Here is a 19,850-nt window from a genome sequence, read left to right on the forward strand (position 1 = left end):
TACCCCAAGGCCATTGGCTCAGCTTACCCCAAGGCCATTGGCTCAGTTTACCCCAAGGCCGTTGGCTCAGCTTACCCCAAGGCCATTGGCTCAGTTTACCCCAAGGCAAACAATTTGACTATATTGGAAGCACTTTCATGCTAGGTTTAGGAGCTCATATTGAAGGTTATAGAGACCCCAACTGATGTATAGAACAATCTTAAATTGATCTACTTTGGTTTGGATACAAGCATCATGAAACCTCGAACACAATCAATTAATTTGACTTGGTGAAAATGTGTTTTCTGGACCTAACTTGCTTGCTACTTTTTCCAATGTGGCTTCTTCCTTCACAGACGCCATGAAATGATGACCTCTTCCTAAATATTTGGTCACGTGATTAATTTTGTGTTTCCTAGAACAATGGTGGCTCAACTTACCCTTTTGGCTCAACTTACCCCACATCTCCCCTACGGGAAATCCAACATGTCCTCATCATGGGCTACTGAGGGTCAACCAGTGACGTGAGGGGACAACAATGCAGTAATCTAAGGTCATGCAAAAAAAAAATCATCCATATTAGTCAATGACTAACCACTTCCCCAGTCTAAAATGGGTCCGGCCCAATCTAACTAGTCAATGACAATAACCAAATCTACTTTTTGCTCTTGACCAATGGTTGTAGCCCAGCGTATTCCAAGGTGGTGTTAAAATATTGTAGTTCTACATTTGAGCCAGATAGTGGGAGTATAACATCAGAACTATGGAAGTCTATGGAATGATGTGACAGTATGGTCCTATACCAAATCGACCCCTAAACCCTATGCCCTATGCACTTGTGGAGATATGAGAGGATAGCATATTGTAACAGCTCCACCTTTCCTTCTGATAGGCTAGGTGGAAGTTTCAACATATTGATTAGAAGTTGAGTGAAGGATTTAGGGGTTGATTTGGGATTACGCCTATGACTTTAATAGCTGTCCATTGGTAAATAGGTATCAAAGTATACAACTTTGACAAATATAGCATGTTTACTATAAAACAAAATAGGAATAATCAGAACAATTGAAATGGAAAATAATTTTATTTAAGGCAGCACAAACATTATACAAATATTACAAATGCACTAAATATATCAAATTGATTTATCTTAACATCTAGAATCTGTGAGACAATCATTTACAATACACTTAAAATGAAAACATTAATACAAAAGACAAAACTCTCCTGCATTGACATCATTTCAACAACAAAAAATCACCGTGACGACGCTCAATCAACGTGACCACGTTCAATCAACGTGACCACGTTCAATCAACGTGACGACGTTCAATCAACGTGACGACGTTCAATCAACGTGACGACGTTCAATCAACGTGACCACGTTCAATCAACGTGACGACGTTCAATCACCGTGACCACGTTCAATCAACGTGATGACGTTCAATCAACGTGAAAAACTGATTTGGATTCGCAAAAATATTTTTATCCACCAAACTTAAAACATTTTACTGCAGTGGGCTAAATCAAGGTCACAAGGTTGGTGTTTCTTGGTAGTCTTAAACAAATCTACTTTGAAACAAAAGTATACACCTCAAAACACATGGTTATGGGTTTAAGACGACACCTGTACCATGTCAGATATAGAGTTTAAATGTATTACATTTTGAGTTTGCATCCCAATACTACACTTTAGATATATCACAGAAGACTAAAATATAACAAAACTGTTTGACAGAGAAACACCCAATTTTTTAAATTTTTTGCAGTTTAAAAAAAATAGTGTTTATTAATTATGACCCATTAAGACTTTTTGTTGATTTCATGTAAAATTCACCATTAGTTGACAACTCAACCAAACGTAAATCAAAACTAGACGTTGAACTGACATCTGTGCCCAGTGTGTTAAACATGATATAAAAAAATACAGACATAAAAAAAGGCTATTGTTGCGGTCTACAAACTTTCATCCGGTGTTTTTATTATACAGTGTTTTGTAATGAATACCATAAATTAACTGAACATTCAAACAGGTATCTCTCCCTCATACAGAGATGAGGCAGCATTCGCTTGAAAAAAATCACACTTCCTGAATCACACTTCCTGATTTAGAAACCAATAAGGAGATAATAACGAGTGTCTAGGAAAGCAATGTTCCCCCGGCTGGTAATGTACACTCTCCTGTTTTATGTGTCATTTCATGGGTATGCCACTGGATCTTATGTTGTTATATGCATGCGTGTGTATGTATCATGTACACGTGTGTGTGTGTGTGTGTGTGTGTGTGTGTCACATTTGTGTGTGTGTGTGTGTGTGTGTGTGTGTGTCACATTTGTGTGTGTGTGTGTGTGTGTGTCACATTTGTGTGTGTGTGTGTGTGTGTGTGTGTGTCACATTTGTGTGTGTGTGTGTGTGTGTCGTATTTTTGTGTGTGTGTGTGTGTGTGTGTGTGTGTGTGTGTGTGTGTGGTGTGTGTGGTGTGTGTGTGTGTGTTCAGGCGTTGAGGGTATAGTCCTGTTTGTAGCAGCAGGGTCTGCAGACGGCTGTCACCAGCCCGTTGATGACCTGTAGGAAACAGATGATAAACTCCAACCCACTGAGACCCAGCAGGATGGACAGCAGAGTCACGTTCCACTCCACAATGCTGACGGGATATGAACAGTTAGACCACGTCTCCTGCTCAAACAGGTACCTGTAGACAAACACAGGGGGAAAGTTGTAATGTTGTGTATATATTCTGTAGTGTTGTGTATATATTCTATACATATTGGGTAGTATTGGGTAGTATTGTAGTGTTGTGTATATATTCTATACTATTGGGTAGTATTGGGTAGTATTGTAGTATTGTGTATATATTCTATACATATTGGGTAGTATTGGGTAGTATTGTAGTGTTGTGTATATATTCTATACTATTGGGTAGTATTGTAGTGTTGTGTATATATTCTGTAGTGTTGTGTATATATTCTATACATATTGGGTAGTATTGTAGTGTTGTGTATATATTCTGTAGTGTTGTGTATATATTCTATACATATTGGGTAGTATTGTAGTGTTGTGTATATATTCTGTAGTGTTGTGTATATATTCTATACATATTGGGTAGTATTGTAGTGTTGTGTATATATTCTGTAGTGTTGTGTATATATTCTATACATATTGGGTAGTATTGGGTAGTATTGTAGTGTTGTGTATATATTCTATACATATTGGGTAGTATTGTAGTGTTGTGTATATATTCTATACATATTGGGTAGTATTGTAGTGTTGTGTATATATTCTGTAGTGTTGTGTATATATTCTATACATATTGGGTAGTATTGGGTAGTATTGTAGTGTTGTGTATATATTCTATACATATTGGGTAGTATTGTAGTGTTGTGTATATATTCTATACATATTGGGTAGTATTGGGTAGTATTGTAATGTTGTGTATATATTCTATACTATTGGGTAGTATTGTTGATATTAAGTTTAGAAGTTGCGAGGTGTTAAGAACAGGCTGTTATTTCATACTACTTCAACCAGTGTTGGAGTAGTAAACTACGCGTAGTTAAACATTTAACACCATTTTGCAGTAGCTTTGCTGGTAGTTAAACTACATTTAAACCTACGTAGTGTTTTCAGCAGTGAAATACTTTCCTGCCATTGTAGCATTGTAGCTAACTATTGGCACTACACACAATTTTTTTTTTTTGCAAAACGAAAAGACAATACCCACATGAAAAATACTATAGTATAATATGGTAGAAATACTATACTATTTCCTGTGGTGTTTTTGCAGAATTTACTGTAGTATTTCCTGTTGTGTTTTTGTGGACTAAATTCTGTAGAGACACTACAGTGGATACTGTAGTAGTTACTGTAGTATATTGTAGTATTTAAAGTTAACTATAATATAAATACTGTAGTAAAAGAGAACTGTAGTATAAACTATAGTAATTAATGTTTGTTTTTTTGTGGATTGTAGTATAATGTTGTATTTGCTGTAGTGTTTTTACAGACATTACTGTAGTATTTACTAAAGTGTTTGTGTTTTATTATATTTGAAATAGAAGTCTTTGTCCTTCAGGAAACCTACTGGAGAAATACTAAAATAACACATTTTCTACCACCTGCAGGGAGTTAGGACTGGGATCTGAACAGGTAGTTCAGAGATCCTGTTCTTTTCTACATCCTGCAGGGAACACAATATATGGTCTATACTTGGCATGTAGGTTTTTCACTTATGGTTGCCACAAATTACGATATGTGGGAGGTGAATGGACAGGGTACATGTAAATTAAATACCGTTTTTTTGTGGATAATACTGTAGTATTTACTAGAGTGCTTTTTTTGTGTGGATAGTATTTACTAAAGTGATGTTTTTATTCCATTTTTTTTTGGAATGGCAAGCCAGACAAAATGAAACATGCCTATTTATATAATGAATATAAATTTGGAGGGAAGAAATGATTTAATATTAATATCATTAGACTGCTCACTAAAGGCTTCAGTCATACAAAATATACGCTTAAATCCGAACTGGTTCTCTAACAGATTAGTAAGAATGGCCTTTTCCCCTTTATTCAGATTACAACCTCTCACTTTCAGTTATTTGAAAATGAAATAATCTCCAAAATGTCACTATTTTTAAAACAAGCCATAGAAAGTTGGTTGCAATTGCATTTTAATCCACCAGAAAAGACCAAACAAATATTACAACAAATATTATGGTTAAACTCGAATATACTAATTGATTGATTAATATACTAATTGATTGAATAATATACTAATTGATTAATATACTAATTGATTGATTAATATACTAATTGATTGAATAATATACTAATTGATTGATTAATATACTAATTGATTGAATAATATACTAATTGATTGATTAATATACTAATTGATTGAATAATATACTAATTGATTGAATAATATACTAATTGATTAATATACTAATTGATTGAATAATATACTAATTGATTGAATAATATACTAATTGATTGAATAATATCCGAATTGATTGATTAATATACGAATTGATTGATTAATATACTAATTGATTGATTAATATACTAATTGATTGAATAATATACTAATTGATTGAATAATATACTAATTGATTGATTAATATACGAATTGATTGAATAATATACTAATTGATTGATTAATATACTAATTGATTGATTCATATATGAATTGATTGAATAATATACGAATTGATTGATTAATATACTAATTGATTGAATAATATACTAATTGATTGAATAATATACTAATTGATTGAATAATATACTAATTGATTGAATAATATACTAATTGATTGTGGGGTGGAAGGTAGCCTAGTGGTTAGAGCGTTGGACTGGTAACTGAAAGGTTGCTGGATTGAATCCCCGAGCTGGCAGGTTAAAAATCTGCAGTTCTGCCCCTTAACAAGGCAATTAACCCACTGTTCTCTGGTAGGGGATTGTAAATAAGAACTTGTTGTTAACTGACTTGCCTAGAGACGCAGATGTCTCAAGTAGACACCTGGAAATGCAAATGCGCTACGCTAAATGCTAAATGTACTCGTTAAAACTCAAACCTTAATCAAAATTCACATGCAGGGTATTGAATTAAAGCTACACTCGTTGTGAACCTAGCCAACAAGTCAGATTTTTAAAATGCTTTTCGGCGAAAGCATGAGAAGCTATTATCTGATAGCATTCAACACCTCAAAATGCCTGAATGCGACGTAAACAAAGACTTTGCTTATCCGGCGCTACACAAAACGCAGAAATAAAATATAAAACATTCATTACCTTTGACGAGCTTCTTTCTTGGCACTCCTATATGCCCCATAAACATCACTATTGGGTCTTTTTTTCGTTTAAATCGGTCCATATATACCCAAAATAGCTTTCTATGGAAGCTGTGTCATTCAGAAAAAAACATCGTTTTTAAACGCTGCATCATTTTTTTAAATTAAAAAAGTCGACGATAAACTTTCACAAAACACTTCGAAATACTTTTGTAATCCAACTTTAGGTATTAGTAAACGTTTATAATCTACCAAAATGATTACAGGGCGATGTATATTCAATAGCTCCTCGTCTGCAAATCAATGGCTGCCAATGTGCACATTCAAAACATCCTGGTGGAGACCGGAAGAAACGGAATCCAGTTAGTTGGATTTACCAAGAAAAAACTCAATTGAAAATGACGACAATAGCGACATCGTGTGGAATCTGTAGGAATTGCATGCAGGTCGATAATAAATTTTGTGCCCTTTTAACAACCCATGAAAGTGACGCATGGAAATAATTTTTAGCTTTCAGAGAGCAGTTTTTCTTGCGCTTTTCAATGAAACACACAATCTGTTATAGTCACAGCCGTGATTTAACCAGTTTTAGAAACTTCAGAGTGTTTTCTATCCACACATACTAATCATATGCATATACTATATTCCTGGCATGAGTAGCAGGACGCTGAAAAGTTGCGCGATTTTTTACAGAATGTTCGAAAAAGGAGGGGGAAGACTTAACAGGTTAAATCAAATATATTTTTAAACATATTTGGGGGGGGGGGGGGGGGGAATGGATCTAATAAATAGGACTGGTGGAGTTATGTCACACATGCAGATATATACAGTGGGGCAAAAAAGTATTTAGTCAGCCACCAATTGTGCAAGTTCTCCCACTTAAAAAGATGAGAGGCCTGTAACTTTCATCATAGGTACACTTCAACTATGACAGACAAATGAGAAAAAAAAATCCAGAAAATCACATTGTAGGATTTTTTATGAAATAATTGCCAAATTATGGTGGAAAATAAGTATTTGGTCAATAACAAAAGTTTATCTCAATACGTTGTTATATACCCTTTGTTGGCAATGACAGAGGTCAAACGTTTTCTGTCTTCACAAGGTTTTCACACACTGTTGCTGGTATTTTGGCCCATTCCTCCATGCAGATCTCCTCTAGAGCAGTGATGTTTTGGATCATCCAAATGCTCTCTAGCAAACTTCAGACGGGCCTGGACATGTACTGGCTTAGGCAGGGGGACATGTCTGGCACTGCAGGACTTGAGTCTCTGGCAGCGTAGTGTGTTACTGATGGTAGGCTTTGTTACTTTAGTCCCAGCTCTCTGCAGGTCATTCACTAGGTACCCCCGTGTTCTGGGATTTTTGCTCACCGTTCTTGTGATCATTTTGACCCCACGGGGTGAGATCTTGCGTGGAGTCCCAGATCGAGGGAGTATCAGTGGTCTTGTATGTCTTCCATTTCCTAATAATTGCTCCCACAGTTGATTTCTTCAAACCAAGCTGCTTACCTATTGCAGATTCAGTCTTCCCTGGTGCAGGTCTACAATTTTGTTTCTGGTGTCCTTTGAGAGCTCTTTGGTCTTGGCCATAGTGGAGTTTGGAGTGGAACTGTTTGAGGTTGTGGACAGGTGTCTTTTATACTGATAACAAGTTCAAACAGGTGCCATTAATACAGGTAACGAGTGGAGGACAGAGGAGCCTCTTAAAAAAGAAGTTACAGGTCTGTGAGAGCCAGAAATCTTGCTTGTTTGTAGGTGACCAAATAAGTATTTTCCACCATAATTTCCTACAATGTGATTTTCTGGATTTTTTTCCCTCATATTGTCTGTCATAGTTGAAGTGTACCTATGATGAAAGTTACAGGCCTCTCTCATCTTTTTAAGTGGGAGAACTTGCACAATTGGTGGCTGACTAAATACATTTTTGCCCCACTGTAGTGGGGAGAACAAGTATTTGATACACTGCTGATTTTGCAGGTTTTCCTACTTACAAAGCATGTAGAGGTCTGTAATCTTTATCATATGTACACTTCAACTGTGAGAGACAGAATCTAAAACAAAAATCCAGAAAATCACATTGTATGATTTTTAAGTAATTAATTTGCATTGTATTGCATGACATAATTATTTGATACATCAGAAAAGCAGAACTTAATATTTGGTACAGAAACCTTTGTTTGCAATTACAGAGATCATATGTTTCCTGTAGTTCTTGACCAGGTTTGCACACACTGCAGCAGGGATTTTGGCCCACTCCTCCATACAGACCTTCTCCAGATCCTTCAGGTTTTGGGGCTGTCGCTGGGCAATATGGACTTTCAGCTCCCTCCAAAGATTTTCTATTGGGTTCAGGTCTGGAGACTGGCTAGGCCACTCCAGGACCTTGAGATGCTTCTTACGGAGCCACTCCTTAGTTGCCCTGGCTGTGTGTTTCGAGTCGTTGTCATGCTGGAAGACCCAGCCACGACCCATCTTTAATGCTCTTACTGAGAGAAGGAGGTTGTTGGCCAAGATACATGGCCCCATCCATCCTCCTCTCAATACGGTGCAGTCGTCCTGTCCCCTTTGCAGAAAAGCATCCAAAAAGAATGATGTTTCCACCTCCATGCTTCACGGTTGGGATGGTGTTCTTGGGGTTGTACTCATTCTTCTTCTTCCTCCAAACACGGCGAGTGGAGTTTAGACCAAAAAGCTCTATTTTTGTCTCATCAGACCACATGACCTTATCCCATTCCTCCTCTGGATCATCCAGATGGTCATTGGCAAACTTCAGACGGGCTTGGATATGCGCTGGCTTGAGCAGGGGCCTGCACACCTTGTGTACGCTGCAGGATTTTAATCCATGACGGCGTAGTGTGTTACTAATGGTTGTCTTTGAGACTGTGATCCCAGCTCTCTTCAAGTCATTGACCAGGTCCTGCTGTGTAGTTCTGGGCTGATCCCTCACCTTCCTCATGATCATTGATGCCCCACGAGGTGAGATCTTGCATGGAGCCCCAGGCCGAGGGTGATTGATTGTCATCTTGAACTTCTTCCATTTTCTAATAATTGCACCAACAGTTGTTGCCTTTTCACCAAGCCTGTAGCCCATCCCAGCCTTGTGCAGGTCTACAATTTTATCCCTGATGTCCTTACACAGCTCCCTGGTCTTGGCCATTGTGGAGAGGTTGGAGTCTGTTTGATTGAATGTGTGGACAGGTGTCTTTTATACAGGTAACGAGTTCAAACAGGTGCAGTTAAAACAGGTAATGAGTGGAGAACAGGAGGACTTCTTAAAGAAAAACTAACAGGTCTGTGAGATCCGGAATTCTTACTGGTTGGTAGGTGATCAAATACTTATGTCATGCAATAAAATGCAAATGAATTACTTAAAAATCATACAATGTGATTTTCTGGATTTTTGTTTTAGATTTCATCTCTCACAGTTGAAGTGTACCTATGATACAAATTACAGAACCTCTACATGCTTTGTAAGAAGGAAACACTGCCGATTTTGCAGGTTATCAAATACTTGTTCTCCCCACTGTATATGGAAATATCTGCTCTATCCGAAATTACAACCAACTAATTGCAACATTACCGCAAAAATGGAAGAGGCAAGTGGTAGGGGGAGAAAATAAGGAACTTGTCTGTTGACCCTGAATTAAAGACCAAAATTGGTTAAAGGAAATTGTGATAAATAAAAAAGTATACCAGTTTCATTTAAGGATAAAAAAAATTGACAGCTGTGCCATACAGATCGTAAAATACACTACACAGGGCATTCGGAAAGTATTCAGACCCATTGACTTTTTGTTCCTCATCGATCTACACAAAATACCACATGAAGACAAAGCAAAAACAGGTTTTTAGGCATTTTTGCAAATGTATACGTTTAAAAAATAAATACAGAAATACTAAATTTACATAAGTAGGCCATTTGCTACGAGACTCAAAATTGAGGTCAGGTGCATTCTGTTTCCATTGATCATCCTTGAGATGTTCCTGAAACCTGATTGGAGTCCACCTGTGGTGAATTCAATTGATTGGACATGATTTGGAAAGGCACACACCTGTCTATATAAGGTCCAACAGTTGACAGTGAATGTGAGAACAAAAACCAAGCCATGAGGTCGAAGGAATTGTCTGTAGAGCTCCAAGACAAGATCGTGTCGAGGCACAGATATGGGGACGGGTTCCAATTTCTGGAGCGTTGAAGGTTCCCAAGAACACAGATTTTTTTAAATTAATTTCATCCATTTTATAATATGGCTGTGACGTAACAAAATGTGTAAAAAGTCAAGGGGTCTGAATACTTTCTAAATGCACTGTAGTCAAGTTATTGTTACTCGTAGACACCCTGGACCCACCCTCATTGGGGGAAAGGTGATACCTAGTACCTAAATTCCAACTGAATTTATTCAACTGAAATGCGTCTTCCGCATTTAACCCAACCCCTCTGAATCAGAGGGGGGGGGGGGGGGGCTGCCTTAATCAACATCCACGTCTTCCACGCCCGGGGAACTGTGGGTTAACTACCTTGCTCAGGGGCAGAAGAACAGATTCTTACCTTGCTCGGGGATTCGATCCAAACACAACAGAAAAACAGACATTTGTTTCTAATTCAGAAACTAAACGAAGCTTTAATATCTAGAATATTTCCAGAATGAATTATTATATATTATTATAAATTATTATATATTATTATACATTATTATATATTGTTATATATTATTATATATTAGCACTAACCTTCCTCCCTTGTTGGCGAAGGGATAGGACCATCCCAGACCGGTGTCACACTGAGGTCCCTCCAACATGGCCATGGCAGAGATGACAAAACAGTACCCCGACCCGGCCAACCCAACTAACGCTGCCGTGACTGATCCACACATCTGGAATAAACACACACACACACACATCTGTAATACACACACACATCTATAATACACACACACATCTATAATACACACACACATCTATAATACACACACACACATCTATAATACACACACACACATCTATAATACACACACACACATCTATAATACACACACACACATCTATAATACACACACACACATCTATAATACACACACACACATCTATAATACACACACACACATATATAATACACACACACACATCTATAATACACACACACATCTATAATACACACACACACATCTATAATACACACACGCACACATCTATAATACACTCACACACATATATAATACACACACACACACATCTATAATACACACACACACACATCTATAATACACACACACACACATCTATAATACACACACACACACATCTTTAATACACACACACACACATCTTTAATACACACACACACACATCTTTAATACACACACACACACATCTATAATACACACACACACATCTATAATACACACACACACATCTATAATACACACACAGACACACATCTATAATACACACACACACACACATTTATAATACACACACACACATCTTTAATACACACACACACACATATATAATACACACACACACACATATATAATACACACACACACATCTATAATACACACACACACACACACACATCTATAATACACACACACACACACATCTATAATACACACACACACATCTTTAATACACACACACACACATATATAATACACACACACACACATATATAATACACACACACACACATCTATAATACACACACACACACACACACATCTATAATACACACACACACACACATATATAATACACACACACACACATATATAATACACACACACACATCTTTAATACACACACACACACATCTATAATACACACACATCTATAATACACACACACACATCTATAATACACACACACATCTATAATATACACACACATCTGTAATACACATATATAATACACATATATAATACACACACATATTTATATATATATAATGCACATATATAATACACATATATAATACACATCTATAATACACAAATACAATACACATATATAATATACAATATACATCTATAATACACATCATAATACACATATAATATACACGTATATAATACACGTGTATTATATACATCTATAATACACATCTATAATACACGCATACTTGTAAAACACACATATAATACACATCATAATATACACATATAATACACTTATATAATACACATATATATATATATATACACACGTATAATACACATGTATAATAAACATATGTAATACACATCTATAATACACATATACATATATATATAATACATTAGTATATACTGTACACACATACACTACCGTTCAAAAGTTTGGGGTCACTTGGGAATGTCCTTGTTTTTTTAAAGAAAAACAATTTTTTTTTGTCCATTAAAATAACATCAAATTGATCAGAAAACTGTGTAGACATGGTTAATGTTGTAAATGACTATTGTAGCTGTAAACGGCTGATTTGTTATGGAATATCTACATAGGCGTACAGAGGTCCAATTTCAGCAACCATCACTCCTGTGTTCCAATGGCACGTTGTGTTAGCTAATCAAGTTAATTTTAAAAGGTTAATTGATCATTAGAAAACCCTTTTGCAATTATGTTAGCACAGCTGAAAACTGTTGTGCTGATTAAAGAAGCAATAAAACTGTCCCTCTTTAGGCTAGTTGAGTATCTGGAGCATCAGCATTTGTGGGTTCAATTACAGGCTCAAAATGGCCAGAAACAAAGTACTTTCTTCTGAAACTCGTCAGTCTATTCTTATTCTGAGTAATGAAGGCCAAGATTGCCAAGAAACTTAAGATTTCGTACAACGCTGTGTACTACTCCCTTCACAGAACAGCGCAAACTGGCTCTAACCAGAATAGAAAGGAGTGGGAGGCCACGGTGCACAAAAGAGCAAGAGGACAAGTACATTAGTGTCTAGTTTGAGAAACAGACGCCCCACAAGTCCTCAACTCACAGCTTCATTAAATAGTACCTGCAAAACACCAGTCTCAACGTCAACAGTGAAGAGGCGACTTCGGGATGCTGGCCGTCTAGGCAGAGTTGAAAAGAAAAAGCCATATCTCAGACTGGCCAATAAAAAGAAAAGATTAAGATGGGCAGAAGAACACAGACACTGGACAGAGGAAGATTGGAAAAAAGAGATTTGGACAGACTAATATAAGTTTGAGGTGATCGGATCACAAAAAAGAACATTTGTGAGACGCCGAAAAATCTGTCAAGCATGGTGGAGGCAATGTGATGGTCTGGGAGTGCTTTGGTGGTGGTCAAGTTTGTACAGGGTAAAAGGGACCTTGAAGAAGGAAGGCTATCACTCCATTTTGCAATGCCATGCCATACCCTCTGGACGGCGCTTAATTAGAGCCAATTTCCTCCTACAACAGGACAATGATCCAAAGTACAGCTCCAAACTATGCAATAACTATTTAGGGAAGAAGCAGTCAGCTGGTATTGTGTCTATAATGGAGTGACCAGCACAGTCACTGGATCTCAACCCTATTGAGCTGATGTGGGAGCAGCCTGACCATATGGTATGTAGGAAGTGCCCATCAAGCCAATCCAACTTGTGGGAGGTGCTTCAGGAAGCATGGGGTGAAATGTCTTCAGATTACCTCAACAAATTGACAAATAGAATGCCAAAGGTCTGCAAGGCTGTAATTGCTACAAATGGAGGATTCTTTGACGAGAGCAAAGTTTGAAGGACCCAATTAACATTTCAATTAAAAATCATTATTTATAACCTTGTCAACATTTTGATGATATTTTCTATTCATTTTGCAATTAATAACATGTATGTTTTCATGGAAAACACAGACATTTCTAAGTGACCCCAAACTTTCGAACGGTAGTGTATATACAGTGCCTTGCGAAAGTATTCTGCCCCCTTGAACTTTGCGACCTTTTGCCACATTTCAGGCTTCAAACATAAAGATATAAAACTGTATTTTTTTGTGAAGAATCAACAACAAGTGGGACACAATCATGAAGTGGAACGACATTTATTGGATATTTCAAACTTTTTTAACAAATCAAAAACTGAAAAATTGGGCGTGCAAAATTATTCAGCCCCCTTAAGTTAATACTTTGTAGCGCCACCTTTTGCTGCGATTACAGCTGTAAGTCGCTTGGGGTATGTCTCTATCAGTTTTGCACATCGAGAGACTGACATTTTTTCCCATTCCTCCTTGTAAAACAGCTCGAGCTCAGTGAGGTTGGATGGAGAGCATTTGTGAACAGCAGTTTTCAGTTCTTTCCACAGATTCTCGATTGGATTCAGGTCTGGACTTTGATTTGGCCATTCTAACACCTGGATATGTTTATTGTTGAACCATTCCATTGTTGGAAGACAAATCTCCGTCCCAGTCTCAGGTCTTTTGCAGACTCCATCAGGTTTTCTTCCAGAATGGTCCTGTATTTGGCCCCATCCATCTTCCCATCAATTTTAACCATCTTCCCTGTCCCTGCTGAAGAAAAGCAGGCCCAAACCATGATGCTGCCACCACCATGTTTGACAGTGGGGATGGTGTGTTCAGGGTGATGAGCTGTGTTGCTTTTACGCCAAACATAACGTTTTGCATTGTTGCCAAAAAGTTCAATTTTGGTTTCATCTGACCAGAGCACCTTCTTCCACATGTTTGGTGTGTCTCCCAGGTGGCTTGTGGCAAACTTTAAACAACACTTTTTATGGATATCTTTAAGAAATGGCTTTCTTCTTGCCACTCTTCCATAAAGGCCAGATTTGTGCAATATACGACTGATTGTTGTCCTATGGACAGAGTCTCCCACCTCAGCTGTAGATCTCTGCAGTTCATCCAGAGTGATCATGGGCCTCTTGGCTGCATCTCTGATCAGTCTTCTCCTTGTATGAGCTGAGTTTAGAGGGACGGCCAGGTCTTGGTAGATTTGCAGTGGTCTGATACTCCTTCCATTTCAATATTATCGCTTGCACAGTGCTCCTTGGGATGTTTAAAGCTTGGGAAATCTTTTTGTATCCAAATCCGTCTTTAACTTCTTCACAACAGTATCTCGGACCTGCCTGGTGTGTTCCTTGTTCTTCATGATGCTCTCTGCGCTTTTGACGGACCTCTGAGACTATCACAGTGCAGGTGCATTTATACAGAGACTTGATTACACACAGGTGGATTGTATTTATCATCATTAGTCATTTAGGTCAACATTGGATCATTCAGAGATCCTCACTGAACTTCTGGAGAGAGTTTGCTGCACTGAAAGTAAAGGGGCTGAATAATTTTGCACGCCCAATTTTTCAGTTTTTGATTTGTTAAAAAAGTTTGAAATATCCAATAAATGTCGTTCCACTTCATGATTGTGTCCCACTTGTTGTTGATTCTTCACAAACAAATACAGTTTTATATCTTTATGTTTGAAGCCTGAAATGTGGCAAAAGGTCGCAAAGTTCAAGGGGGCCGAATACTTTCGCAAGGCACTGTATATATATATATATATCTCTCTTTCTCACACACACACGCACGCGGTCAGGCCTGCCTGCTACACCCAGAACAGCTGCATAACAATCCCCATGAGAGAAGTGTGTGGGTGTGTGAGGAGAAATGTTGGCTGTTACAAAACATCTTGTACACAGATAAGGTTCAGCTCCTCTTCCCGGCCCAGATGCTTTGTATTCCCTGATGGTGAAGTCTCCTCCTCATATTAGTGTACCCGCTAATAGTGTTACAATGGCCCTCATTTTTATTTATTTATTGGAATTTTACCCCCTTTTCTCCCCAATTTCGTGGTATCCAATTGTTAGTAGTTACTATCTTGTCTCATCGTTACAACTCCGGTACGGGCTCGGGAGAGACGAAGAGTCATGCGTCCTCCGAAACACATCCCAACCAAGCCGCACTGCTTCTTAACACAGCGCGCTTCCAACCCGGAAGCCAGCCGCACCAATGTGTCAGAGGAAACACTGTGCACCTGGCAACCTGGTCAGCGTGCACTGCGCCCGGCCCGCCACAGGAGTCGCTAGTACGCGATGAGACAAGGATATCCCTACCGGCCAAACCCTCCCTAACCCGGAGGACGCTGGGCCAATTGTGTGTCGCCCCATGGACCTCCCGGTCACGGCCGGCTGCGACAGAGCCTGGGCTCGATCCCAGAGTCTCTGGTGGCACAGCTAGCACTGCGATGCAGTGCCCTAGACCACTGTGCCACCCGGGAGGCCACAATGGCCCTATTTTCTATTAATTTTGCAATTGATTTCATGTAAGTTTTCATGGAAAACACGGAAATTTCTAAGTGACCCCAAACTTTTGAACGGTAGTATATATATAATCTTTCTCTGTCTTTCACACACGCACGCGGTCAGGCCTGCCTGTTACACCCAGAACAGCTGCAGAACAATCCCCATGAGAGGAGTGTGTGGGTGTGTGAGGAGAAATGTTGGCTGTTACAAAACATCTTATACACAGATAAGGTTCAGCTCCTCTTCCCGGCCCAGATGCTTTGTACTCCCTGATGGTGAGGCCTCCTCCTCATATCATTAGTGTACCCGCTAATAGTGTTACAATGGCCCTATGTATAATTAGCTAAGCATAGCCTACCTAGTTTTTGCATTAGCTTAGCACAAGTGTTAAAATTGACCTTTTGTAATATCAGTGATTTTATATTAATAGGATCAAAGCTATAAAAGAAAATAAAAGAAAAGTGGTGGACAGTTTGATGGAAAAAGCTTGAAATACAGTTTAAAATCCAGGCACGTCACATGACCACGTCACATGACCTCACAATACACAAGGCCCCTTAATGACGGGATGTAACCAAAGCATCAGTACTCACCACGAGGCTTTCATTCCAACAGCAGCCTGCACATTTCCCGAGGCTGATGAACACACCAGCAGGCAGGAACATCTACAGAGACACACACACAACGGGGGAAAATCTCAGGAACATCTACAGAGACACACACACAACGGGGGAAAATCTCAGGAACACCTACAGAGACACACACACAACGGGGGAAAATCTCAGGAACATTTACAGAGACACACACACAACGGGGGAAAATCTCAGGAACATCTACAGAGAGACACACACAACGGGGGAAAATCTCAGGAACATCTACAGAGACACACACACAACGGGGGAAAATCTCAGGAACATCTACAGAGACACTCACACAACGGGGGAAAATCTCAGGAACATCTACAGAGACACACACACAACGGGGGAAAATCTCAGGAACATCTACAGAGACACACACACACACACAACAGGGGGAAAATCTCAGGAACATCTACAGAGACACACACACAACGGGGGAAAATCTCAGGAACACCTACAGAGACACACACACAACGGGGGAAAATCTCAGGAACATTTACAGAGACACACACACAACGGGGGAAAATCTCAGGAACATCTACAGAGACACACACACAACGGGGGAAATCTCAGGAACATCTACAGAGACACACACACAACGGGGGAAAATCTCAGGAACATCTACAGAGACACTCACACAACGGGGGAAAATCTCAGGAACATCTACAGAGACACACACACAACGGGGGAAAATCTCAGGAACATCTACAGAGACACACACACAACGGGGGAAAATATCAGGAACATCTACAGAGACACTCACACAACGGGGGAAAATCTCAGGAACATCTACAGACACACACACAACGGGGGAAAATGTCAGGAACATCTACAGACACACACACAACGGGGGAAAATCTCAGGAACATCTACAGACACACACACAACGGGGGAAATCTCAGGAACATCTACAGACACTCACACAACGGGGGAAAATCTCAGGAACATCTACAGAGACACACACACAACGGGGGAAAATCTCAGGAACATCTACAGAGACACACACAACGGGGGAAAATATCAGGTTCTGCCTTGGTATATTATTTCAGCGCATCAATTCATCATCTATAGACAGTATCCTCAAGAGCTATGTTGTTGTAGTACTGTATTGTACTGAACTGTACTGTAAAACTGTCGCTAATCACAACAACAACAAAAAGATGCTCCATTAGCCACCTTTTATTGAACCTGTTCTATTTCCCCACTCTATTGTAGGTGTCTGGTAAAATAAAACTCATAGGGTTTGTTGGAGGAAGAGCTGACAACCATTTCCTTTGTCTCCTATTGTATCTACACAGTTAGGAAAACAGCTGAGGGAAGGTCAAAACATCCAGGATACAGCCATGTAGCCTCAACCCCACTCTTACAAAAAAAGGCAAAATATCAATTCCTTACACACATCGATTTACTAAAATCAGATTAGCACCTGTGTCAGATTAATACCTGTGTCAGATTAATACCCGTGTCAGATTAATACCCGTGTCAGATTAGCACCCGTGTCAGATTAGCACCTGTGTCAGATTAGCACCTGTGTCAGATTAGCACCTGTGTCAGATTAATACCCGTGTCAGATTAGCACCTGTGTCAGATTAATACCTGTGTCAGATTAGCACCTGTCTCAGATTAATACCCGTGTCAGATTAGCACCTGTCAGACTAGCACCTGTCAGATTAGCACCTGTCAGATTAATACCTGTTTCATATTAGCATGTGTTTTTATCTGAAAGGAAATACAAGACCAAAATATGAAACTATTATAACTTCCCTAAAGTTCTCCTAATTATCTTGATCTTTTATTTTACCTTCTGTTCCCTGGACCGCTTGTTAACCTGACCCATAAACCGTCAACTCAACAGTACTACAACTGTAGCCGGTGTAGTAACAACAAGATGACATATACTGTAGCTACTCAAATCAAATCTAATTTATTTATATAGCCCTTCTTACATCAGCTGATATCTCAAAGTGCTGTACAGAAACACAGCCTAAAACCCCAAACAGCAAGCAATGCAGGTGTAGAAGCACGGTGGCTAGGAAAAACTCCCTAGAAAGGCCAAAACCTAGGAAGAAACCTAGAGAGGAACCATGCTATGAGGGGTGGCCAGTCCTCTTCAGGCTGTGCCGGGTGGAGATTATAACAGAACATGGCCAAGATGTTCAAATGTTCATAGATGACCAGCATGGTCAAATAATAATAATCACAGTAGTCGTCGAGGGTGCAGCAAGTCAGCACCTCAGGAGTAAATGTCAGTTGGCTGATCATTAAGAGTATCTCTACCGCTCCTGCTGTCTCTAGAGAGTTGAAAACTACTCACCAATGCGCCTCCCCCTCCGATGCCCATCATGAACCAGACCAGCCTGGACAGTTTCCCCTCTTGCAAGTATTGGGTCGTTCCTCCGGGGAAGAACAGCAGAACGTTAGCCACAATACAGCACACCGCCAGGGGCAGGAGGGCAAAGCCCAGCGACCGCACAAAACCCGTAGAGCACATCGCCCCTACCACACAGGAGGACGAGGAGGAGAGGAATGGAGAGGAGGAGTGGAGCGGGGATCACCAAGGAGACCAGCGAGTGGAGAGAGGAGTGGAGAAATGCAGAGAGAGGGTTAGAGGATCCGTGAAGAGAGGAATGGAGAGAGAGAGAGGAAGGTCTGGGGTCTGTTCACAGCTGTAATCCAGGAAGGAAACTGAATGGTTTCCCTGGTGTGGATGGGTTTTAACTGAACCCTCCACCTCCTGAGAGTCTGAGGTTGATGACGCAACCAGCTCCATTTTAAGGCGAGGGGCTGAGTGGAACGGACGCCACAGGAAGAGAGAAGGGTGAGAGTCTTGAGCCCTGACCAATCCCTCAGGGCCGGAAAGCATTCTGTCCGAAAAACTATGAAAAATCCCTTAGGAATTCAGAGAGCGAGCGAGGGGGGGGGGCAGAGAGTAAGAAAGAAAGTGACAGAGGGAGAGAAAAAGAGAGACAGAGAGCGATAAAGAGGGAGTATGTGTTTTGATGTGATTCCCCATTGACAGCTAGTCTTACTGGGGTCTGACACATGACTAAAAATACATTACAATTGACTCATATTTATGGAACCTCCTCCACTACTCCACAATACTCCAGGGGGCGGTGAACTGTGAACGCCCTGACAAAGTTAACCAACGGGTCAACAGACCACTACAAAGAATATACAGTATGAACAGTAGAGTATTTTGGTTTGTAAAAGCAGATACAATCCCTTTTACG

At 39.5% G+C, this 19,850-nt stretch overlaps 1 protein-coding gene across 1 annotated transcript; it reads right to left on the reverse strand.

Annotated features, from left to right (window-relative positions):
* Positions 1-1,044: 1,044 nt before the first annotated feature.
* Positions 1,045-19,584, reverse strand: LOC139409546 (transmembrane 4 L six family member 18). The gene is made up of 4 exons (XM_071154855.1): positions 18,932-19,584; positions 16,573-16,644; positions 10,501-10,643; positions 1,045-2,671 (listed from the first exon to the last, which is right to left on the reverse strand). Exons 1-4 carry the CDS (start codon positions 19,106-19,108, stop codon positions 2,473-2,475), a joined length of 591 nt encoding a protein of 196 aa, XP_071010956.1. The 5' UTR covers positions 19,109-19,584; the 3' UTR covers positions 1,045-2,472.
* Positions 19,585-19,850: the final 266 nt, after the last annotated feature.

The sequence above is a fragment of the Oncorhynchus clarkii genome, chromosome 5, assembly GCF_045791955.1.
Source record: "Oncorhynchus clarkii lewisi isolate Uvic-CL-2024 chromosome 5, UVic_Ocla_1.0, whole genome shotgun sequence".
NCBI lineage: Eukaryota > Metazoa > Chordata > Actinopteri > Salmoniformes > Salmonidae > Oncorhynchus > Oncorhynchus clarkii.